Here is a 26,044-nt window from a genome sequence, read left to right on the forward strand (position 1 = left end):
AGTGAATGAAATCAAAAGGGACAAGCGTATTTTTGATATCGGATAGAGGAAGTTGTCGGCGATGACGTCGTCCGTAGGAGGGCGTTGCTCGACGCTCTCGCTGGAATCGGTCCAGAGGAACGGAAAATGGCGGACCTCGAAGACGTAACCCTGGACGGGAGACCACTCCAGTCTCTTCGTGTAGCAGATTTAAAAGCTGCTCTTGAGGAAAGGGGACTCTCGAAAAGTGGACAAAAGAATGCTCTTGTCAAAAGACTCAAAGGGGTGAGTTCCACTGCGAGTTGTGCGGCCACCATTGCAGCGAGTTCAGGATAACGATGAGACGGGCTGATGCTTTCTCGAGGGCCGACAACCGAGTATCGTTACTGTTGAACAGCGTAGTAGCTGGAGTTTGGCGTTTAATAATTTCCAATCGATTGCATGCTGCCTCTATTTGTTCTGTGCGTTTTCTTAAAAGTGTGTTCTGTGTCGGTGAGCATACCGGTCATTGGAAGAAAGAGTTAAGTCAACTTGAGTGCACATCTCGAAATATGTGTTGAGGCTGATGTTTCCCTGTTAGCTCATTAGCTATGCTGGCTAACGCCGTGAGTTTAGCAGTGGCCTCTGTAGATTTCTGCTGTTTACAGGGTCTGTCTGAAACACCCGAGAGTCTAGCTAATAGTTTGCAGCTATGTTAATTCAGTAGCGTAACACATTTTAACACGTAAATAACGACTGTTAAGTTGTGATCGAAGTCATCTTTTTGTATTGTTACTTCTCGCTATGTACTGACGACTTAAGGTCTGTGAATTCTTAAAATCTGTTTGAGGCCTTTGAGCTGCCGTAGGTCATTGACGAGCTGGTTTGTTTACTTTTCTACTGGCCATTAACCACCCAAATGTTACCGTTGACATTATTTCCTTTTTAATAAAACGGGTGGCAATACAACTGACATCAGAACTGCGCCTAAAAAACAACAAATGATGGTTCCTTTTGCTTTTACGTTTCTCTCCACTGTAGGCTTTTCTTCATGTTATCAAATTATGTGTGTATATTTTAGGAGTTTAAAAATGCAATAACGTCACGTCTGTCATAGACAAAACCTGACATAGTTTACATAAATTATTTGTTTTCATTCTAAAATCTCTTAGTGGTGCCAGATGTTGATTTCCTGTTACAAATACTGCCTTTGTTTATTTTGACTTTCGGCTTAGTCCCTATTAGTCCGGGGTTGCCATAGAGAGTTACTCGCATGATATATTTGGCGCAGTTTTTACGCCGAATGCCTTTGCCGATGCAACCCACTCACGACAGTGGCAGGTAAACACTGAATAGGGTAAAGCAGGGGTGTCCAAACTCGGTCCTCAAGGGCCGGTGTCCTGCCTGTTTTCCAGCTCTCCTTGCTGCAACGCACCTGAGCTGGAAAACAGGCAGGACACCGGCCCTTGAGGACCGGAGCTGGATACCCCTGGGGTAAAGGGTCTTGCTGGACCCAACTGGATGCTACAGTTTACCATGACCCGGATTTGTTCCCCAGTCCTTGGTGTCTGAAGTCAGGGGCACTGTCCACTGACCTTTATAACTTTTAATCCTCAAATCATTTATTTGATATTACAAACTGGTCTTGCATTTCCGGAAAGTGTCTATGAGAAAAAAGTTAAATTGTACTATAGTGAGGGTTGGCCAGACATAATTACTCTGTTGACTTACCGTTCGAGAAATAAAATGGACATGATTAGGGCTTTCACGAACAAATCTTTTTACCTATTCAGGAACCCCCCAATGACTAATGAGCTAATGAGTAAAAAAAAATAAGATAAAAATCCTACCTTACGTATTGTAGCATGCAATAGTAATTACGTATCTATGTTCCTGTGTTCCCACCTCCAAGCGACCCCAGCTTCGCTTTGCTGTAATGACATAAAACTAAATTGTTATACTTTTTTAGTTTAAAGCGACCACAAACCTTTGGCATATTCGAATAATACTACAAGCAAGCGCTCACCGATTGAGGGATTGAGTCCATCTGCAACAAATGTCTGTGCGGTAAACACGGAAGGGGCTAAACATGGTTCCGGGCATGGCAATTATGGTTTTTATAATTATGATTAATTATAGTTTTGAAGCAGAAAGTTTTGTGGCGACCATTTTTTGTCGTCAAGTTAGTCATTTTTCCTTTTTCCTGCAGCCCTAGACACCATAGTTGTTTTCAGACTTGCTAAATTGCCATTTACATGTGTCTTTGTTTACATATATCAACACTCAGTTGCACTGCTTCTTTCCTCCCCTGTCAGTCAATTTGCTTGCGTTGACGCGGGCAGGACTCATTCACACACACACACACACACACACACCCACACACACACATACGGATTTTTTCAAACCTTAAGGATTTTTGGGTATCTGTGCCAGAACCCGCACGTAAAGATTAAAAAAATATATATATCAATCAACAGTTTTGGTCCTATTATGTGTGGTCTGCTCCGATTATCTCAACACAGAGCACCACACACACAAAATTTCTGCTAGAACAACGGTGTAGAATTCAGTCCTCTAATGCAGAGCTCTCGCATGCGCCAATTGTTGCTGAGTGGTTACGAAGTGGGCGGGAGTGTTGTAAGATGGTGATGTTGGTAAGAAAAGACTTGCTTTGGGAAATAGCCCTTGCCGTATAAAACACTTTTATACGAAAAACCCCCAAAAAACACATCAGGTAGGACATTTTTTTAAAATTTACCGCAGATTCCTCTTTTGTCAGTCAGAGTGCTTCATTGATGCTAAATTATCTTCATGTCAAAATCCACAGAGTCAAATTGACTCTAGAGTTGTAGTCTTTCCTCAAACACATTCAAATTTTTGGTTGTAAATATTGAATACGTTTCATATTTAAAGTAATCTGCCCTACTCACTTTGGCCCATATTATCGGGATAAATCCACCCTTAACTAGATGATGGAACGATACCGGTGATATTGTGATTTTAACATTACCACGATATCGTCATTGTCATGATACAATATTAAAAGCAGCAACTGTCCGTCAAAAAGCATCACGTTTCACCCGCTTCAGCTGAACACAGCATTGTGAACTACTTGGACGATGATAATACTTCGCGCTGCTGAGCCAATAGGAGCACATGACAATAAAATGACTGGCCAAGCTTATTCTTTCTCATTGCAGTTATTGTGTACAAAAAAAATATATGTTTTTAAAAAAATATATATATCATAGGTTATTATTTTTAACAATATTGGGAGTTTTTATACAGTGTTGTGAGCTTTTATTATAGTAATGCCAAACTCGGGCAGTATCATGATAATTAGTGTTTTGTGAGGTTCATATTCTCTTTATGCGTGTACCGGCCTTACTCACTTTATAGAGACAGAGATTCAGCCATTCAACACTGTTGAGGAACCAGTTTAAAGAACTGGTGCAGAATTTTGATAGCGTACATTTTCCACACAGCCTTGCACAACCAGGTAATAGACATTTTGTAGGAGGTAAAATATGTCTGATTTTACTGTACCACTACATAATGTATGTACAGTAAGTAGGGCTGGTTGATTATATGATTGACAATCGTAATATTACGTGACCAGCTGTGAGCATATTTCCTCCACCATAAACAGTGGAAATGTGTGTGACTGCAGCCAATCAGAGTCCAGCTTTTCCGATTTTACAAGCACACGTTGAAATATTGGGAGGATTTGTGACCATTTTGGGAGCACTTTCGAGCCGCACGAGCAAGCTTGTTCCCCACTGGTTCTATTTAACGAGGAAGTCATAAATCAATAGTGTTTTTGTAGATGAGAGAAGGTACAGACATACCCAACAACTACTTGTCGTTTTAGCCTGCACGCGCCAGTAAATAACCATGTAAATGTATTGGTCACCAGTAGATAAATCAAATACACACAAACAGAGGAATCCTCCATTCTATGTTAATGCTCATACATGCCACTTTCGTCCCTAGGAAATAAAATGTATAAACACACTATACAATTACATGAAAATACATTTTTATGAAGCATCCTGCACATTGATCTGTGTTGTGCTTAATGTTAGCATTCTGTTAGGATAAATGTCATGGCTATTGTTCATTTATTTGCTATTTTTAGCTAAAAGCCCACAAAGAGTTTCAGAACAAGACCAATAGAAATTTTGAGTTGGTCAGTATGTGTATCATCAAATTTAGAGCTAAAAAAAGGAAAAAGAGAACTTCTCTGCGTTGTCTTTGTTGCTCTTTACTGTGCAATGCCAACCTATATCTCTTCTCAATAATAGGCTCTCATGCTGGAGAACCTGCAGAAGACCTCCACTACTCATGTTGGACTTCAACCAAACTCTCAGGCAAGTGTTACAAAGCTACATCCCATTGTCAGACTTCAAATTTCTAGCATTTGAAAATGCTAGCAATAAATAAATAATATTACACCAAATGCATCAATTTAACTTGATAGTACTAGTAGTGTTGGACTAATTACTCAAATATTTGCTTCCAAACAAAATCAAACAGTTTTTGTTGATTGTTGTCTTCTGTTATAGTTCTCTCAATATTTAAAAATATTTCATTCAAGATTTCCATTTATGTATTCCTGGAGTATCCATGTTTTTCCAATATTGTAACAATAGCTTCTTATAAAGTAATGAAGAAAATATCAGTTGCCACCTCATGGGATGTAAGCAGGCCTCTGGTGTAAATACAAATCTCTGCTTACTGGTGGTAGGTAGCCATCGCTCAATATCAACCCATGTTTGTTCATGTCTGTATTTTTTCACAGTACCACAAAGAGTGAGGAAGGCAGTCACTTCTGCACTTTAAACAAATGGGAGGGGAAGATTAATCAAATTCAGGAATTTTGTACTTTCTGTAATAAATTCTCATTAATTCATACTGAATCAAGAAGGGTGTGCAGAGGGCTTCAGAGCAGGCAGTCTGCAGGCTGAAGCACTAGCGTTCAGTGAGACATTAAGGCGAGTATCTAACATGCTTGATCTTTTTCGCCTCATAAGTTGAAAAAAAAACTCCCCTGTATGTGGGGAGGAAAAATCGTCCGTGTTTACATACTGTATCATGTTTCATGAAACAGTCATATTTAGGAAGTGGTAAAGCCACTGATTTGTTGACATTATTCTTGTAATCTGCACTTTAGTTTGTGCCTTACGGCTGGATGGATGATTTACAGTAGAGTACATACTTAAACCACACTTGTGTGGCAGAATTATATTGTCGCGGTGAACGCTAACAAAACTGCACATCAAAGTACAAACAAATAAATAATATAGAGCAAACATGTCATTGTGGTCAAGGTCCCTTTTAAAGTAGAGTTTTCAACAAGTCAAGGAATTTTACTTTCTCCGAAAGTCAAGAATACAAAGGGCCAAGGACTTTTTGGGTTATATCAACACAAATTTCTACATGGTATGACAAAAAATATAGTACTCGAAGTCCCAGGTTAGCCCAATAAGTCCCAAGACTGGAGAAAATAAAGATATAACCATAACATAAAATAAAAAATATAACTATGATGAAGACATACACAGTGACCCCCAAAAAAACAGGCCCCCGAAAGATTTTGAAATTTGAAATGGATTTCTGAAGAAGAAAAGGCCAATGAGTATAATGTTTATTGTGATGTTCTCAACACAATGACCTAAAACCTCAAGTTGCATTTGATTCCGTACTTTTTTTCTCTAAGAAATTATGTTTATTGAAAGTTGGGGACCTTTGGGGGGGGGGGGCACCCTGATGCTCATTCACTGTTTGAATGTGCAAAGGTGCAAGGCATCAAACAACAAACATTTAAACATGGAGAGTGCATTACAAAGTAATCTAGGTCCACAATATTGAAAAAAGTTTTAAAAAGTAAGCCAAGAAACAGCTGTTGAACCACCAGCTGGTCACTTGTGACTAATGCTAATAGCTAGCTGCAAGCCAGTAATGACGGACACTTGTGCCATATCATACAATGACGGTGTAATTAACTAGCGTGTTGTTAGTGTCATAAATTAGCGACTGAATAGGATTGTGGGATGGCGTTGCGTTGATGTTGGTGGCAACTATGTAATGTCAATTAAATCTGCGATAAGGCAAGCCGAAATTTCCAAAACAGAAGTCAAGTTAAGCGGTTATGCCAACACCCGGCCAACTTACAAAATAAAAGTCTACTAACTAAGTCTATTGCACTCGCATCAATGACTCAGTGTATGATTTGGTAAGCTTTATTTTGAAGTTAGCATTTGCAAAGGTGGCGTGTTAGAGTATTTTTGCAGCTTCCTTTACATGTCTCTTTGAATGACAGCAGGCAGAAAAAAAATCCTGTATCATTAATTTGAGGACTCGTTTCACCCCAAGTTGCCAAAATGCTCCCATAAATGCGACTTATGTGATCCATAAGGGTTTTCGACTTCCTCTGCTACTGTTTTAATGACTATTGCCTTAATGTGAACGTGGCCAGGATTTTTTGTTTTTCATCAACCATTCCGTGGATCGTGCCCGGTCCGAACCAGGGTGCTTGATCTGTACGGATCATGGATCAAAGATGATCCGTTGCACCACTAGTTTTAACATATATTGTATGACTGTTGTTGTTTTTTTAATTGCATGACTGTTGTTTTTTTAATTGCACACTCCCCCTTTTAATAAGTGTAGTTTTTGTCACTATCTTCAAAAATGTATCTGATGATTGCCCAATGAATTTCAGCCTAATTTCATTAACCTTTCTGCATTTAGATTGGTGAAGAAATGAGCCAGAATAGCATCATCAAGCAGTATCTGGCTAAACAGCAGGAGCTCTTGCGGCAACGTCTGGAGAAAGAGGCCCGGGAAGCGAATGACGCTAATGGTAAGTACAGCTACAATTTGTCGGTGCAAATATGTTAATGATGATGCCAGTTTTAATTTGTGTACCTTTCGTAAACAGAGCAAGAGGAACACACAGATGTTAATAACAGTGTTGCATGTCCTCCGCAAGCCCAGGTCAGACAATTTCCCACCATATTGTTGTCTATTGAATCCACTTCAAAACATGGTTATATGTCGCTAAAATGTGATTTAAAAAAATAAAAAATAAACAAAAAAAAACTGCCAGTGCAAGTAATGCTTCAAAATTGTAATGATGTCACTGCAAAACGTTTCGCCCCCCATTTTCTCAATAGGATGTGACCCCAGCCTTGGCTGACCAGCACAAACCACCTGCCCAATCTGATGGAGAGATCCGTTTTGCTGCAGTAAATGAGGGAGAGGCTAACAGCAACCAGGAAGCTCACATGTCCGCTCCTCCTGCCTCTGGGTCAATTACAATGCATGCTCCTGCTAATGAGCACCAACCAGAGAAGAGTTCTGCGGCCAATGACTTCCCAGCTGACAGTGATGATGATGATAGTGAGGACGGCGAGGACGATGGTGATGATGATGATGACTGGGGCAGTAACATTCGCAGGAGAACTCCGAGACAACCAGCTCGAGGGCCCTCAACACGTGAGAGGTGTGGAGCATCTCGTCAACCCCAGCAGCCACAGCACATCCCTTCCCTTTTATCTCCTCAACTCCGCCAGCCAACCCCTCCTCCATCCCCACCTCCAGAGTTATCATTCTCTTTGCCTGACACCCCGAAACAGAGCCCCCCTAGTCCAGATGTAGCCCCAGCACGGCACTCACCCAGTACCTCCAGCTCAGGTTCATCTAGCAGTGATAGCCGCAGTAGCAGTCCAGAGCCACAGAGAAGTGGACATGTGGAGCGTAAACCTGGCCCATTAACTCTTCTGGCCCGTAAAATGGAATCCGAAGGCGCTTTCTCCGGGACCAGTTGGCCTGGTGGCAATGGGGAAGGGGGTAGGAAAGACAGCAATTCACCAATAACCACATCATTTTGTGGCACAGAACATGTTGAGGGTCTCTCATCGGCTACCACTGCAGGCCATGTGCCAGTTTCTATGATAACAGGCATCAACCAGGGCATCATCGGAACACATCCATCTCATAGTCATATTCCTGTGAGTGTGCTTAAGACTTCCACAATGGAAGAGAGGAAATCTGAACTAGTGTCAGAAAAGGCCCTTGAGCTGCAAAGACAAGAAAGGCTAAAAAGCCTTGGTGAAGAACAAGCATTAGAGGAAGCGTGCAAAAAGCCTCTTGAGCGGGAACGAAAGGAAATTGAGAGATATGAGCATCAGCAGGCCTTAGAAATAAAGGAACGAGAAGCTTTGCAGTTGGAAAAGAAACTTTCTTCAGAAAGCGAGAAGCTGGAGAGGGAACAAGCTTTGGCTAAGGAGCAGGATGAGCGAGAGCACACCTTGGCAAGAGAGAGAGCGCTAGAGCTGGAGAGGCAAAGGGCCTTAGAGCAAGAACGTTTCCAGCGGGATATCGAGGAGAGGGAAAAGAGAGAGAAAGAAATGGAGTTAAAAAGAATGCAGGCTTTGAAATGGGAACGAGAAGAAAGAGAAAAGGCTCTTGCAAAAGAAAAGTTAGAAAGAGAAAAAAATTTGGAGGCAGAAAGAAAAGAAAAAGAACGGATTGAGAGAGAAAGGACAATGGAACAGCAACGGTTGGAAAGGGAGAAATTAGAGGAAGAGCGGCTAGAGAAAGAAAAAGCTTTAGAGCAAGAGCGACTGGAGCGGGAGAAAGAGCGGCAAGAAGCATTGGAAAAAGAGCGTCAAGAACAAGAAGCATTGGAGAAAAAGAAGAAGGAGGAAGCTTTGAAAGAGCAGAAAGAACGAGAGAAAGCTTTAGAGCTTGAGCGACTAGAAAAAGAAAAAGCCTTGGCGCTTGAGCGTATAGAAAAACAAAGAGCCTTAGACCAAGAACGTCTTGAAAAAGAGCGTCTTGAGAGACTGCAAGTAGAGAAAGAGCGCCTGGAGCGAGAGCGCCTGGAGCGAGAGCGCCTGGCGAAAGAGCGCCTGGAGCAAGAGCGCCTGGAGCAAGAGCGCCTGGAGCAAGAGCGCCTGAAGCAAGAGCGCCTGGAACAAGAGCGCCTGGAACAAGAGCGCCTGGAGCAAGCACGCCTGGAGCAAGAGCGCCTGGCGAAAGAGCGCCTGGAGCAAGAGCGCCTGGCGAAAGAGCGCCTGGCGAAAGAGCGCCTGGCGAAAGAGCGCCTGGCGAAAGAGCGCCTGGAGCAAGAGCGCCTGGAGCAAGAGCGCCTGGAGCAAGAGCGCCTGGAGCAAGAGCGCCTGGAGCAAGAGCGCCTGGAGCAAGAGCATCTAGAGAGAGCACGTGTAGAGAAAGAGCGCTTGGAGAACGAGGCTCTAGAGAGAGCACGTGTAGAGCAAGAGCGTCTAGAGCAAGAACGCCTGGAGAAAGAGCATCTAGAGAGAAAACGTGTAGCGGAAGAGCGACTAGAGAGAGAGCGTCTAGAGAGAGCAAGTGTAGAGCAAGAGCGACTAGCGCAAAGGTTAGAGCGTGATAGAGCAGAGGAGCAAGAGAGATTAAAACGTGATAGGAAGGAACAAGAGAGGGAGGCCTCAAATGCAGCTCTTGAAAGCAGTATTGAGGAAAAAATAGCAATGGAAAGGGCTAGTGAACAGGAAATTTTAGAGAAGAAAACAGCCAAGGAGTCAGACAGTAAACTCCCTCCAGCCATGTGTGATAGTCAGCTTGGTGTTACCCCTCCCCTTTTCGCAGGACCAGATAGAAAAACAGAGGCAGAAGGCCAGGAAGATGCCAAAGCTCCAATGTCACAGAGTGAATTCCAAGCAGCAGAATCAAGGACATCACTCTCATCTACGCAGTCACCAATGAAGAAATTCCGGTTCTTGAGGGACCTCCCAATTCAGGCCCAGTCTACCACATCCATGGTCATCAAGCGGCATCGTACCTTTTCCGATACACCCCAGTCTCAGGTGTCACTTTTCTCCTCCCCTGCCAGTTTTGGAGAACAGCAGGAAAGTGAAACCTCTGCTGAACAGGAATGCCACGTAAAACAGGAAGTTAGTACTAAAGCACTGGGTCAGGTGGGGACCCAGTCTGAGGAAGAGTCAGCCTTTAACAAAAAAACAAGTTCCAAAGAAGGTTTTACAAATCAAGTATTAGAGGACAATGTAAAAGATGATTCAGTGAGGCAGGATGAGCCTGCCAAGGAAATCACCAAGAAATTAAAAGATGTGGATAAAGACAAGGTTTCTGCAAGCCCAGTAAATGCTGTACAGAGAAGAGAAAAACGTTCATCCTCTAATGATTCTGCTTCCTCTGAATCTGATTCTGGTTCCTCATCATCCCGGTCTTCTTCCTCATCCTCCTCTTCTCTTGAGAAAATCTCCACTTCAAGAAATAGAATGGTAGGCAATCCAAGTAGAACCATTTTCCTTGTCATTTAAACCGTTTGCAGCAATGGTACATTGGGTTGGGCATTATTTTATAGTTATCAATTTCAGCTGTGTTTTGTATAAACTACTGTCATCACACAGAAACACAATATTGCTGACGTAAGTTAATTAAAGAAGATGTGTTATGCAGGTTTAAAATAATGAACGAGATGGACCGTATCAAAATTTTGTCATGGTGCGGTCGGATTAAGAGGCAGGACGGGTCTCAGATCGTGTCTTGACCTTGGCACTAGTTTGTGAATTATTTTTAGGGGAAAAAATTGACACAAGAACAAGTAGGGCTCTATTGCGCCATGACTGTTTTGATTTTGGATTCACTGCGCTTCCTCTCCGGCCCGCTACCTCACTTTCTGATCGGCTGCAGGTCATTATCAACTGCATCCGTGCTCGTTTGTCCTCGGGGAACATCGAATATCACCGATTTGAGATCGGACGTCCTTCGGAGCGACCGGGATCCGTCTGAGCACACCACACATGGCAGGATTACCTGCTCTAACATTATCTTTGGAGCCATTACCAGAATCGGCCCCGAACTACGATTGTTAGAGGGGAGATTCAGAGCTAAAATTGGGCCGATTATCCTGCCGTGTGAACCTGGCTTAAGCAGAACCAATTTAGATTTATAACAGGCATGAAGTTGCAGATATGGTGTTGGTGCTCTGTACCCTCTCTAAAAGTAGTCTTAAATGCATGTACAGAAATGCACAGGTAGGAAATGTTGCCCCCAATGTCATTTATCTGCTGCTTGCTTTTAGGAAGGAAAACGTGACACAAGTGCTGCACCACAGTGCAGGGTGATTGCTGTGGCTCAAGATGTCAGTATAAAAGAAATTCAAAAGGCCTCCCATTACAAAAGAGAAAGGTCTGTCGAGAAGACAAACACAGCAGATGATGAAGCCAGTCAGGCCAAGGTTAGTGGCTCTACTTCCCCAATTTATCATCATCATTATTTTTGTATTATTATTTTTTTTTCATCCAATCAATGGTTCTACATTTCTAATGGCTGGCTTTACATTATCTCCCTTCTTTCATATGTTAAACATTTTGGTGCCTCTTAATATCCCAGAAACCATTCCTTGAAACACCAACTGGAGACGAGATGAAAAGGAAAGATGGCAACGCATTGGAGGAAAAGGATGAACAAAGGTCTGCTCTCATGTCGGGGTAAAGTGGGTTCAGTGGGACCTCAATAAATGGAATGCACATGGGTATCTCTATCTATCTATCTATCTATCTATCTATCTATCTATCTATCTATCTATCTATCTATCTATCTATCTATCTATCTATCTATCTATCTATCTATCTATCTATCTGAGTGATGGGCATTACAGTTCTTTTAAGTCTACTGAATAATAGGGCTGCCATGATTAGTCGACTAATCACGATCGTCGGTGCGTTGTTTATTTTGTTTCATTTTTTTGTTATTATTTTTCTTTCGAGACTGCCGCGTCTCGCTCTTCTCCCGCTGGCTGTTTTCCTATCTGCAACGCACATTCGGGTGATGTAAACAGAAGCATTGTGGGTAAAATAGTGTAAGCCTTACAATGTAAGGGCTAATTCGTGTTGGCAACAGAGTCCGATACGGCGCATTTCACCAAATATACTCAATACAATACAAACCTGCCTTTTGTGGCAGCACAATGGGGATGCCCGATCATTTAAAAAAAGGAAGCAAGTTTGTGCTTATGCCTGATTTCATATCTGACATAGGCACAGTTGTGTCTAGAAGCTAGCTGCAGTTAGCATACACACGTTGCGGTGCGTTTGATGTAACGCTCCTATTTGGTACGCTAACACGTCATAGCATCTTCTATGGATTAAGCAGCCATTGATCTGTAAACTCACGTTGATTAACAACCAAAACTCTCTGTGTTTATGCCTGTGGTGGACATCGAAATCCATAATTAAGTTTGTTGTAATATAGTGCAAAAAAAAAAAAAGAATTCCTTTTTTTGTTACAGGTGCATACCACATTTTGATTGCGTGGATCAATTTACTACTTTTAAATTATGCACACTAGTGAAAAGAATAACAAAACCTTTTTGATTAAGTTTAAATTGACACAAAATTAAAAAGCAATACAAGTGTTTATTTTAGTTTTCTTTCGCACAGAGCATTTGCCCAATTTACTCCTCTGATTTCACTACCTTCCGTTAAAAAAAAAAAAAAAGTCTTGGTGCCAAAGAAGAGTGAAATATGTATACAAGTACTTCTTTTTGTATTCATAGATAATTTCACTGTATTAGTGCAACTCTGCATAGTGTATAATTTTGGTTCAATTTTAAAACGCACTAAGGAATTACAGTTACAAATTTTAAGGCCAGTATCACCATCAATTTAAGTCGCTCCTTTATTTATAAACATGTCAGGAATGATGGCTTTAGTTGCCAAGTTTAATACAAGTTGTATGTACTATCATCTTGTCTTCATGATTAGTTTGTACATAAAGAATTTAAGCTGTAAGCGAATGATGCTTATTATAAGAGCAGCTTTCTGCTGCGATTTGACACAATTTATACATTATCCGATTAGTCAACTAATCGCGACTACTGTTAGTGATTAGTCGACTAGCAAAATAAACCTTTGTGGCTGCCCTACTGAATAATTAGAATCAGTTCATTTAAAAGAATACTACTCATTACAACAAATCTTGGTACCAGGTGGTTGGTTAGGCGTAGTAACCAGGAGCCAGTGTAATGAAGTCCTTTTGGAATGTGGGTATATATATGTGTGTGTGTGTGTATATATATGTGTGATATATGTATATATATATAGGTATATATATATATATAGGTATATATATATGTATATGTATATATATGTATATATATGTATGTATGTATATATATGTATATATATGTATGTATGTATATATATATGTATGTATGTATATATATGTATATGTATGTATGTATGTATATATATATATATATATATATATATATATATATATATATATATATATATATATATATATAATAAAATCAAAGACAGAAACAGAGGATTAACTATTTAATTTGAAGCCATGCATTGTTTACACTCCAGCTGGTACATGCCCATTTGACCCTGCAGTTGAATTGGATACATCTTCGAGTTATACCCACTTATAATAGAGGCCTGGGTTAAGATGTAGAAATAAATGAATAATGCAATTGCACTGTTCACGTTGACATGTAAAAATCAGATATTGACCCCCCCCAAAAAATCTGATCAGTGAATCTTATTAACACAGCCGCCTACAAATTTGGCAAAGTGCAGAAAATGCTCCATTTGAGGATTTTAAAAATGTATTATATATATATTTTTTTATAGCTGCAGTACTATAATTTCTTTTGGTATTTCAGTGTTCGACATTGCTCTCCTCATTTTCAGTTATCAGCCAATAATTTTCATCCCTGGTGCATCTACAAACTCATATAAAATGGGAATCAGCACACCTCTGCCACCATTTAAATTTCAGCTCTTCTATGTGGTACGCTTTTCCTGACATTTTTGTAGTGACATCTCAACACAAGCCATGGTCCGCAGGGGGCTTCCACAGCATCAGAGAAATCTCATTGTTCACAGGTATCAGTCAGGAGAAGGGTGTAAAATAATATCCATACATTAGATATATAATGGAACACAGTAAAACCATTCATCATCGAGTTGAAAAAATATCTCACAATAGTGACATTACCAAGAGCAAGAGGTCCCTTCAAAACAGATGAAAAGATGAGAAGAAAACTGGTCAGGGAGTCAACCAAGAGGCAGACAGCAACATTGGAAGAGTTACAGGAAGCTCTGGCAAGTATGGGCTGTTTAGTGTATGTGACAACAGTCTTCATAAGTGTAGACCGTGGGCTAGATTGGCAAGACGGAAGCCTTAATAATCACAACACTTTAAGCTTTAATGCAATGCAAATTTTCTTTACAAGAATATGTTCTATGCAGGCCCACCAGTCGAAACGTGGCATTCTGATTAATATTGTGTTGGCGGAATATGAGTTAAGCAGCAAAATCCACCCATTTTGTAGCCATTTCAGGGGGCGGCCATTTTGTCACTTCTATCAACTGAAAATAACATCACAGTTGCTCAGATAACGACCAATCATGGCTCAACTCACCCTAAGCAACTGTGATGTAATTTTCAGTCGGCAGGAGAGACAAAATGGCCGCCTCCTGAGATGACTAAAAACGGATGGATTTTGCTGCTTAACTCATATCCCACAAACGCAAATCAAAATGCCATGTTTAAAATAGTGAAGGCAAATAGAACATATTATTGCAAATATTTTGGGGGGGTTGATATCCGCTTTAATCACTGTAATTTGGGCTTCATCAGAGGCACTTTAAATTGTGTGTGTGCTGACTCTGATTTACATGCTTTAGAATATGCCTGGTTAATTCTGAACATCGTCACACCCTCAGTTATGAGGGTCTTCACATTTCTAAAACCTCAGTTTATTTTTACTTCCCATCTCTTAAAGATTTTTTTTCTACTTCAGTTGTACTAGTTAAGGTCACATGAATGATGTATGAATAATGACACACTAATGTATACCGTATTCTGACAAATCAAAATGTAACACAGTTCACCAGCTCCCTAAGCAAGTGTGTAGCCACTAAAAGAGTGGTGGGGCTTTCTGTTGTTAATGTATGTAGGTATTTTGTGTGTGATGCTTATTCTGTGCCGTAAGAGATAAGCCGGTGCACAGAGGAAAGTGATCAAATTGGCTGAGGTAGAGTAAAAGCCAATCAGAGGCAGTTGGGCAACAGGAACGGCAAGCATAGTTAAACCTAAAGCAGCCTTCTAGAACTGGAAATATAGGCATTATATTTCCATGAATGAATTAATTGATATGTTAAATGCACATTATGCCCTGGATACAAGTGTTTCTCCATGTTGATGGTGAGCAATTCCCACTTGAGTCAAACTCTTTCAAAGCACCAGTTACCAACATGGTGGTCAGAGTAGGGGTATGCATGCCATGAAAATAGATCGGGTATCGTAGTATATAGAAGCTGATTAAGTTGCAATTAATGTAAAAGTCTTAAAAATCATATTGTGGTATTTTTATTGATGCATTTAGTAAACATACATGACATTGATTTTTGTTGGTTTTGTTTGATGGACTCACTTTTCAGGAGGGCTGCATTTTCCCTTGAAACTAGTCACTTTTGGGGAGGGATAACTGGCTAATGTTTTTTTTTTTTTTTTTCCCCTCTCCTCAAAGTCACATTCCCATCACTGGTTTTGTGCGGAAACAGATTAGCTCATCTAAAAATGTTCGGTTCCATGCGGAAGGATTTCCTATCAGGCAATAGTCGTGTCTGCCTTGAAGCCAACACGTGGGTCCTGATTCATAATATTTTTTTCTTCCCTTTGCGACATACTATGGCACCTCCGATGCGCTTTTATAAGCGGTGTAAGATTTGATATTTTAAAGATCAAATTCGACAAGCCAAATGGCAGACGAAGCCGTCGTCCCTGGCATCTTATCCCTGGCCGCCGAAGCAGCCATGAACGCTGTCGGAGAAGAGTAACCTGTGGTGGGAGGAAGGTATGGCAGAGGGAGCGGGAGCTTAGCTCGCTGCGGCACCCCGCTTGTGTGCATCGTTTGACGCCGCGCTTGTTCGTGTGTTCGCTGCAAAGTTGTATTAGCTGCTACTACTGTGCTCCCTTGAGGTGACACCAGCAGAGGGGAGCGTTCAGCGCACTGTGCGTCACCGCTCTGCAACGTTTCGTCTCGGCCAGGGCGGACGCAACCGATTTTGAGGCGGACTGCGGACGCAATAATATTGCTTCTCATTTTCACGTTTGCGCGTAGTATTTTTCGCGGTGTTGGGAAACGTTTCGTCGCCAGTGTATGGTCCATGTGTCTCAGTTCGCGCCCCCGTTCAGTCTTATGGCGAACATTAATATTTTCTGTAGTGTTGAATCATGGCGTTACAGGTTATTCGCTTGGTTTGCATGGTGAACCTGTTGATCGTAATAAATATATGGACAGCAATACATTTGAATGAGTAATTCATATTTTCGTCATAATTTGATTTAATTTCCTACTTAAATGTAAATATATATAATTATACTTAATTACTAACCATGCAATCGTGTTTTTTTCTCATTTTCTGCTTATGTAAACAAAATGGAATGAAGGCAGGTGATTGAATCTGCCATGGCAGAGTCAGAGATGCTTCTGGAGGCCAGCGAGGAGGTAGGACAGCAGTACAATTGTTCATTCATCCTTGTATTTTATGCACACTGTCTAATCTATAAAACAAAAGATTATAATCTCAAATCCAGAGTTTCCCTGCACACTTTCCCTGCAGAAGGATAGCCTTAACTCATTCACTGCCATACAGTTTCAGACCCAGTTTTACCCTTATGTTTAAAAAAAAAAAAATCCTGGGATTGAATGGCTGGATTGTGAAAAAGCAAGTAAATTTGTCAATGGCAGTGAATGAGTTAAGTGTTCAGCATTTGTAGTCATCCATCCTCCCTTATAAATTGGGTTACTTTTCTTCTGTTTCAGGCACACAAGGCCTTCTCAGCTCGGAAGATCTCTCTTAGCAGTATGTACATGGTTTATCTCTTTTTAATGTGTTCATTTATTTTTATTATACAGATTAGATCAAGGATTCAATCTGCTGGGAGGGTGGGGGTAGGGGACTGGAATTGCTAGTTGTAGGACCTGTGACTTGCTTGGCTGAAAATGAAAAGACTTGACTGAGTTAAACTATTTGACTTGACAAGTTATTCTGTTTATAGTTGAACATCGTCCATTTCAAAATAGTGTGCCTTTTTTTCCAGGACACAGATTAGCATTTCTCCCAACAACTAGTTGATTTTGTGACACTCTGATTCTAAAACTCAAGTCGTCTCCCCAATTAATCTTAATCTTTCATTTACCTGGTACATGCACCTATAGCTGGTTTTCTCTGGCCTGAATTTATAGATGTTGTCATATAATTATTGTGTTTACAATCTGGCAGGATGCGTTACACAAGCAAATAGCCAAGTGCATTTTAAAAGCATAGCCAACAAGAACAAGTCTGAGAATGGTTGATTTGCTGCATGCTAGTGCTTGCCGTGCTAGTGTGAATTTAAGCATGCTAGTATGAATGCACCCTTAGTTTTGGTTTGTGAACCATCATTTAAAGTTGTCTTTGGAAATGGCACGTATCTTCTTGAATCAGAAATACAGTAAAATAATTTATGTGATAATTTCCCTGACTGTATTTTTTGTTGTAATGATAGGCAGTAAGTCCTCTCCAGGGACACGCAATACAGATGGTGATCAGGAATGTGGGACTGCAGGTGGTCGCAAGAGGAGGTGGGGTTCCAGCACTGTGGTCACTGCCAAGAAAACTTCCATCAGCATCACCACAGATTCACTCAAGGTTTGAACAGCATGCTGTGACTGACACTCTTCTGTCTTGACTGAAAAACGCTTATAAAGTATTTTGTTCCCAGTCTCTGATCCCTGACGTCCGGCCGGGTGCGGGCCAAGATGCTGTTGTGGACCTGCATCCTGAAGAAGTTGTTCTGTCTGAAGCCGAGGAAGAAGATCAAGAGCCTCCGGAGCAGGACCTTCAGATCCGCCGCACTGTCACCCAAGTAGGCTATACAGCTAGTTGAATGTGTGCGCCTTTTGCTGCTTTCCGGAATCGTGGCGAGCTGACCTGATGTCTCAATTGTAGGAGGTACCTTCAGACAGCCAAGAGAATGGACAGAAGCAGAGCAAGAGGAGGAGATGTGAGGATGTGGAGGAAAATGACATTCAGGGAGACCACAATACAACCGAATCTCATGAAGAGAAACCTGTGGAGAACATGGAAACCCAATCACCAGCCCAGCCCAGCCAGGATGGAGAAATCAGTACCGGTAACCTTTTTTTTTCTTTTCCTTTCTCTTTCTTTCCTTTTTTCCCTTTCTTTCTTTTTTCTTTTTCTTTCTATCTATCTTTCTTTCTTTCGTTCTCTCTTTCCTTCTTTCTATCCTGCTTTCTTTCCTTCTCTCCTTTTTTCTTTCTTTCTTTCTCGGCATGTCAAGAGCTACACAAACAAATATAAACACTATAGGCCCATGCACCTACTAATACACCTCCTCCATATACCGTATTTTCCGGACTATAAGTCGCTCCAGCCATAAAATGCATAATAAAGCAGAAAAAACATATTCAAGTCGCACTTTAGTATAAGTTGCATTTTTTAAGAAAATGTATTTGACAAAATCCAACATCAAGAACAGCCATGACATTTACAATTTAAATAACGAACAATTTAAAATAAAAATGGAATACAGATAACAGGCTGAACGGTATGCTTACGTTACATTACACAATGCACCCCCTCCACCACTTGGAAGCCAAGTTGCCTCCGTCGCGTAACGTTGATATGAAATGTGTCCATATAATTCAAAATAATAAAATTGTGCGCTAAGTACACATTTCCACCGAGCTACGATGGTAACATTTATCTTACATTCACTATATCGTCGCTGTCATGTGAAAAACCCTTATCTCCGTTTTTTTTTCATTTTCTTATTTTGACCTGAATCATGTTTCTGCGTTACAGAAATTGCATGAAAGTGAAAATTTTAAAAAGTTTCCAAAATTGGAGATAAGTGTTTTTCACAGGACAGCAACGAAATGTGAATTTGGGGGGATTCACCGGAGCGCCTCATCCAAACAGTCACTCGAATCAAAGAGCGTGACCGGACACAGTGATAGGCAGCAATGTGGCTTCACTTAGCACTCCAATCCATTCCACAGACTCAACAACTCGCTCAATCCTGGACGAGCTACACGACGACGAAGATGCGCGCATCTGCCGCTAGCCGCTAACGGCTAACAGACTCAAAACGTCTCTCGTTAGGACCCCTTAGCTGTCCAACAATATGCCCGACATAAATCAACGTAAAGAAAGGACTCATTGGCTGCCCGAAAACATGTCTGGTGTAAAACACACAAGTTAAACAGTAAACCAATGCCTGTATGAACGAAGCACTTATGAGGAATTTACAACAGGTATGTCAGAAAGACTGGGGGGAACCAAAGTTTAGTTCCGCCTTGGTGTGGAATCAATTGGTCTATACTACCCGCTTCAGCCAGTGTAAATTCTCAAAATTAATGTGGACAACACTACAAGGTAAGATAACTTTAAACTCACCAAAACGGTCATAGATCGATTAAGTTATTGATAGTCAAATTGCCTTTTTATCATACTAGGCTCCAGCACTTGTGAGGATAAGCGGTATAATGGATGGCTGGATCGATATTTTAATTACTTATTTAACAAAATATTATGATTTAACTGTTTGAATTATCCATGCATTTTAATAGCGTTAAGGATTTATCTTTAAGTTTCTTTATGTGAAATGATATTACAGGTCTGCCCAGCTCTGCACTACAGGTTATTCTGCCCGTTGTAAAGTCAATATGTAATGCAGGTTTATATGCAGCCTTAGAACGCCCTCCTGTGGTTGTTTGGTGTATTGTTTGCTGACCTTGAAAAGGCAAATGATACAATATAATAATGTGTTAATAATTTCACACATAAATCGCTCCGAAGTATACGTCACACCCCCGGCCAAACTATGGAAAAAAAACGGGATTAATAGTCCGGAAAATGCGGTATGTCCTTTTCAACATGCCTGAAAAGGGGTCGGAAGAAGTACAATAATTTCACAGCTTACTTGTTTTTCTTAAGTGGAAGTCAACCCAAACATATTTTTTTTCAAGAATATGTTCTATGCAAGCCCACTAGTTAAAACAAGGCATTCTGATAAATATTGCGTTTGTGGAATAGGAGTTAAGCAGCAAAATCCACCCCTTTTTAGCCATCTATGTGGGCGGCCATTTTGTCACTTCTGTCAACTGAAAATGACATCACAACTGCTCAGGGCTGAGGTAACGACCAATCACGGCTGACCTGTTTTCTGAAGCTGAGCCATGATTGGTCGTTACCTCAGCCCTGAGCAGTTGTGATTCTATTCCACAAACGCAATATTAATCATAATTCCTTGTTTCAACTAATGGGCCTTGCTGGGAACATATTCTTGGAAAAAAATGTCAGGGTTGATTCCCCTTTAAAAAATACAATATTTTCTATATATGGGTAGTGCTCCAGTAATGCCTGATGAAAATGTGTAGTTTTGCAAGTATGATTTTAAAAATAGTCAAATGTAGTCACGCCAATAATTTATTGGGGGAAAATTATGTTGCAATAATCAAATCAAAATGCAGCCTTCTGGATCTAATCAAAATGTGTGGTGATGTTGGATTTCTACCACTACCATGACTCTTTTGCCATCCCTGTCTTAGTGGCCACAGATAACACCCTCATTCGTCGCTCCATCAGTCAGCAAAGAACAGGTGTTTCCATCACCATTGACGACCCCGTACGCACCACCAGACAACTGTCTCCTCCACGGGGCAAAGTTTCCAGCATTGTTCACGTCAGCAACCTGGTGAGAAAACAAATGCTAAATTTAATCACTCAACAGCATTTCATGTGTGCACTTTTTTATATGTATGTCGTTTGAAAATGTCTCGTAATGCATCTTTTCTTATTTATCATCAATGGCATGGTCGTCCTCTTAAAATGATCGCTTCAGTCATTTTTTTTTTTTTAGTTTTTTTCAGAAAATACTTAAAACTGAACCACATTCAAGTTTCATTTGAGGCATCAAAGATCTGTTTAACTGAGGATGCAGCCGATTTCACCAGAGGTGGCCAGCATCCCGAGATGTTTAAGGCAAAAAAAATACATTTTGTCAAAATATGACATTGGCCATTATTTTAAGAGGCTGACGATATATACAGGTTTCTAACATTAAACTGTTATAATGTAAGTGATGGCCTTCTCAAACGACACAACTTTTCTGACGTTCACAATGTACCAGATAATATCGTTCTGTGTCTTGGACCAGGCGAGACGTCACACTCTATAAGTCCGTCACTGACGCGACCCCGCCCAATTGTTGTGTACTTCTGTCAAGATTATGTCCATTCACGCGGGTCCGTCAGGGAGGCAGGACAAGCAGCTGTGTTGTCATGTCGATGGCGGCATTATATATTAGGCATAGACCGATATGCTTTTTTCAGGGCCTATCGGGGCCGATTATTAGTAGTCAAGGCTGCTGATAACCGATATTTGAAGCCGATATTTATTTGTAGAAAAAAGGGGTAAAATGATGTCAAATTTATGAAAAATAAAAACTAAATGCCTAAAGCCCATGTTTATTAAACAACTTTAGTGATGTACAAGATGTTAAAGCTTTTCTATATCTTAGAAAATAGACAACTTTGTTTTAAGTCTCACAAAAAAAATGCAAGGAGCTCCCGAGCTCAGCTGCATGTCTTATAGTTCAATGAAAACAAACATCTCCTTACAGTAAATAGTTTTCTAAAAATGCACTATAACTGAAATGTTTCTTTCACACATCTTTGTTTTGAAGTTCAAAAACATAAAAGTGAATCCTCAACACAGCTACTAGCCAGAAAAATAAGCATGTTTCCAAGACCGGACTTTCACATGCAGTACTTTGTCGTCAATTTTTGGAGCGGTGGTTGTTTTAAAGTGCTCTATAAATAAAGTTGAGTTTAGATTTTCATTACGTGGCTTATACACAGACACGCACGCACTCACTCACTCATGTCCGTCCTACTTTTATCACCATTTCCCGATATTATCAGCAACTTCTCTCAGGAGGATGTCATTCACAAAGCAAATTAACTGTTGTAACATTGGGGGAGTGGTTATCTTGAGCCGCAAGTCAGCTTACTGTGGCGAGCAAAACCGCCCCTTGTGTTTATATGACATAGAAATGTTACAAGTGAGTTATAGTAGACTGACATTTACTTAAATTTCAGCGAAGTCTATTGCATTACCTTGAACTACTAACTCGCCGACTCCCGTCGTGTATGTGCCTGGCTCGTCCAGGAGACAGAGCGAGAGAGAACGAGCAGGAGGCAAGCACGCAGCTTTATGCTGACTGGCTGTTGCGCACCGCACAAGGAACCAAATCAGATGGTGCTTTGGGCCGGCCAATCTGCCTATGGAGGCAGGGCCAGTCGTGCAGCAAACAGAGAGAGAAGCACTCTGCAGCAAGCACGAATAAAGCAGTTATTAATTTATCGGCCTTAAAATGAAAAAAAAGGCCGATGCCAATAATCGCCAAAATGCAAAATATCGGCTCCGATAATTGGCCCGGCCGGTCTATCCCTATTATATATGTGTTTATGTACGTTTGTTTTCTGCTCTGAAAAGGCAAAAAAAAAAAAGTATATTCTCCCAAAAATAACTTAAGGTAACAAATTTGTTTTATGATACACTCCATATTTGCTAATCAGCTACTGGCTTTGCAAACGCAGCATGAGTTAAAGGATGACATCGTAGGATGACATCGGAGGACATGTCACACTATGCGGCAAGAGGAACAAAAATTCTGACATGCCAGACTATTGTGGTGGTCGTGAAGCGTCCCAGACGCCAAACGACCAATCGCTGAGTGTGTCACACTGCACGGGCTGCGATGCGTTAAGACAACGCAAAATCGGCTACGAGACAAAATCGGGCTGCATTCATGTAGTCTGACATTGGTATTGCTGTGTCCATAACAGCTTCAAGACACACACTACTGGCCGTGTTGTCCTCTAGAGCGATAAGACCATTTTTTCTTTTTATTGATTTCTCTTCAGGGCGCACTTGCAACAAAGTCGTGTGTGGCTTTTGTTTTCGGCTAATTTATGGCCTTTCATGTGTTTGCAGTGTCGCAATATTGTGGTGGATTTGGCAGCAATATACATTTAACATGGGAAAAATGAATTTAATATTCATACGAGTAGTATATTGCTGTCAGATGTGGGATTTAATCCACTGTGCTTTTGTGTATTTTGATTTAAAACAAAAATTCAGAATCTACACAAAACGTTCTCTTTCTAGTGCTGGATCGTACTGTGTACCAATTGTACACAGTTCACAAATGTTTTAGTGTTGACGAATGTCTGTGTTATAACGCGACTGTGCTGTGCAATAATGTTGCTTAGGTGAGGCCGTTTACTCTCGGGCAACTGAAGGAACTGCTGGGCAGAACTGGCAGCCTGGTGGAGGACGGCTTCTGGATTGACAAAATCAAATCTCACTGCTACGTCACTGTGAGTTCATTTTACTCAGGTGTGATTTTCACCCAACAATTGCAATGAGAGTCAACTCGGCACCTTGCTCTGTCTAGTACTCGAGTTCAGAAGAGGCGGTTGCCACACGAGAAGCTCTTCATGGAGTCAAGTGGCCTCAGAGTAACCCAAAAGTTCTTAACGTAGACTTCTGCCAGCAAGATGAAGTAATAAGCCTTCAAGAGCCCATCTATGTTTTTGTGTGTTGAACATAAAAATCAGTGTTCGCCTGACGTTGTGTGTGCTTTGTAGCTGGACTTCCACAAAGGGTTGGGCGCAGCAGAGAAACCCGGAACGGAGGAGCAGTGGCTGGCCGCCAACCGTTTTCAAGCAGCGGGCCTGCCGTCCCTCCTCCCCAAGCGAGACCAGTGGGCCGAACGCGAGCGGGAAATGGAGCGCAGGGAGAAGGCGCGCTCGGAGCGCGAGTGGGATCGCGACAAGGTCCGGGAGTTTGGGAAGCCTGGAAATGACGGGGAGGGAGGTCCTCGGAGGTCACGCTCGAGGGAGAGACGGCGCAAGGAGAGGGGAAAGAGCAAAGAGAAGAAGAGTGAAAAGAAAGGTAACGACCACAAGACGGCGCAAGCGCGGCCTATTCACGTGAGGTGACCGTTTGTATTGGTGTCCATTTCTGCAGAGAAAGCCGCTGAGAAAGCCGCCGAGGAACCCCCTGCGAAACTTCTTGATGATCTCTTTCGGAAAACTAAAGCAGCCCCGTGCATCTACTGGCTTCCGCTGACTGATGAACAGGTACAAAGCGCCCAGCCTCTGCTCACACGTCCTCTTGTACAGAGCAATGCTCGGACACCTTCATTCATCCGTCTTCATTTCAGTTTGTCGAGAGGGAAGCCGCCAGAGCGGAGCGGATGAAGGAGCGTGAGAAACGACTGAAACAGCAGCAGCAGGAGGAGGAGGAGAAAAAAAGGAAAGAAGAGCGCAAGGAGAGAAGCAAAGGTGGAGTTGTTGCGACGGGAGACCGGAGCGAGGGGGCGAAAGACAAGGAGCGAGAGAGAGAGCGGGATAGGGACAGAGGTAAAGAAAGGGAGAGGGAGAGGGACACTGACAAACACAGGGATGGCTACCGAAGGCCGGGGGCTAGCGGGGAGGGGGGCAGCAGACGCTCCCGAAGCCGCAGCGACCCGCGAGACAGGCGGCGCTAATCAGCTGATGGAACTGTCTCGAGAGACCCGCCCTCTTCCATTTGCCTTCCACTACATGTACTTTGTTCCAACTGAGACCCAGCAATGGACCAACCCATGTCGTCGCCCTCTCTCTGTTTCACCTCAAAGCACATGTACACACACACACACACACACACACGCACACACGCAGACATGCTGAAAGGGGACCAGAAAAGTGGCAGCGTTGTATGTGTCACTCCTTGTCAAGGTTTGATGTATATTGTCTTGATGCATTTTCCATCACTGTTTCTTGGACTTTCCTCCAAGCAGCATAGCAGTACGGCATGCTGGCTAATTCCTTATCCCCATCTTCCCCTTCTGACCGAAAGTATTGGTGCCATCAATTGCTCTTTTCCTCCACATTAAACAGGCTTGCACTTTGGATGAGGAGGACTTGCTGCTGCATGGAAACCAACAATCTTCTCAGCCATCCTGCCTCGAGAGACAGAGGAAGAGAAAGCTAGTCTCTTTGCAGAGGTGTGCTGAATTGTGGCCAACGTGTGTGGCATTCTGTACAGACATCTTTAATCATACCTTTTTAACTGAGGCAGCTTTGGAGTATTTTGATCTTAGGCAATGCAGTGTTCCTCTCTCCAGCTGTTTGGAGAAGAAAAAAAAAATTCTACATGGAGACTGGAGGCGACACTTTTTCTGTCGCACCAGATTCCATTATTATTATCTCATCTATGTTCGTTCTCTTCCCTTGCCGTCTTTTGACGCTCACATCATGTTGGGCTTATAGGCCGTCGAGGGGGAGATTGTACTATTTTGTTTTCTCACCAATGGTTTTAATATTGTTTTTATTTTACCATTCTAGTACAAATGCTTTGTTTTTGATTGTTTTTTTTTTTATTTCTTCTTTGATTACGCCTATCAGTGGTGAATGTACAAATAATTAAAAAAAATTGGTAAAAAGTTTGAAAATACTTCGCCTGACTTTGTTTTCTGTTTCCTCCTCCAAGTTTATCTGATCCCAAAAGTGACTATATAGACACAATTCACCAACCAGATGGAGGGGTTCTTGCCGGTTACAATGCAACGAACTAGTTGGCACAGTGCTCACTTATTGTTCTTACTCTTTTTAAGTAAATTATATTTACTGTAATTCTAACTCCACTAGTGGTTGAGAGAAGGTAGAGTCTGACGTTTGCAAACGAATTAGCGTAACGGTGCGTTGGCGCTGTTAAAAAAAAAAAGTCCGTCATAAACTTAGAACCACTTTGTATCAGTAGCCCGATGCCGTTACACCAACAGTCCACAAGATGGTGTTCACCACATGCTCTTGTGTTTTGACTATTGACCCCCTCAAATACGTACAATACTGTCTGAGTGATTGTTAGCAAATCCAAATACCGACGCATTCTGCTGTCTTGCCACATCAAAGATGGCCGAAGGTTTTCTTTTA

At 41.6% G+C, this 26,044-nt stretch overlaps 1 protein-coding gene across 1 annotated transcript; it reads left to right on the forward strand.

Moving 5' to 3' along the window:
- Positions 1-72: 72 nt before the first annotated feature.
- acin1a (apoptotic chromatin condensation inducer 1a) lies at positions 73-25,565 on the forward strand. Its single transcript, XM_086042951.1, has 18 exons — positions 73-264; positions 4,263-4,328; positions 6,712-6,823; positions 6,902-6,957; positions 7,137-10,250; positions 11,054-11,209; positions 11,365-11,444; positions 16,441-16,498; positions 16,817-16,856; positions 17,542-17,684; positions 17,758-17,901; positions 17,985-18,168; positions 20,609-20,754; positions 23,336-23,443; positions 23,521-23,628; positions 23,714-24,020; positions 24,096-24,208; positions 24,292-25,565. Exons 1-18 carry the CDS (start codon positions 127-129, stop codon positions 24,616-24,618), a joined length of 5,400 nt encoding a protein of 1,799 aa, XP_085899077.1. The 5' UTR covers positions 73-126; the 3' UTR covers positions 24,619-25,565.
- The last annotated feature ends 479 nt before the right edge of the window (positions 25,566-26,044 follow it).

Source organism: Filicampus tigris, chromosome 10, assembly GCF_054856515.1.
Source record: "Filicampus tigris isolate MCC_2025a chromosome 10, RoL_Ftig_1.0, whole genome shotgun sequence".
NCBI classification, from domain to species: Eukaryota; Metazoa; Chordata; class Actinopteri; order Syngnathiformes; family Syngnathidae; genus Filicampus; species Filicampus tigris.

What these genes read in the sequence shown, in the direction of transcription:
- acin1a (XM_086042951.1), top strand. Translation starts at nt 127, where the DNA reads ATGGCGGACCTCGAAGACGTAACCCTGGACGGGAGACCACTCCAGTCT. An exon ending in GACTTCAACCAAACTCTCAG is followed by an intron (nt 4,329 to 6,711) that starts GCAAGTGTTACA and finishes TTCTGCATTTAG; the next exon opens with ATTGGTGAAGAAATGAGCCA. An exon ending in ATGAAGCCAGTCAGGCCAAG is followed by an intron (nt 11,210 to 11,364) that starts GTTAGTGGCTCT and finishes TTAATATCCCAG; the next exon opens with AAACCATTCCTTGAAACACC.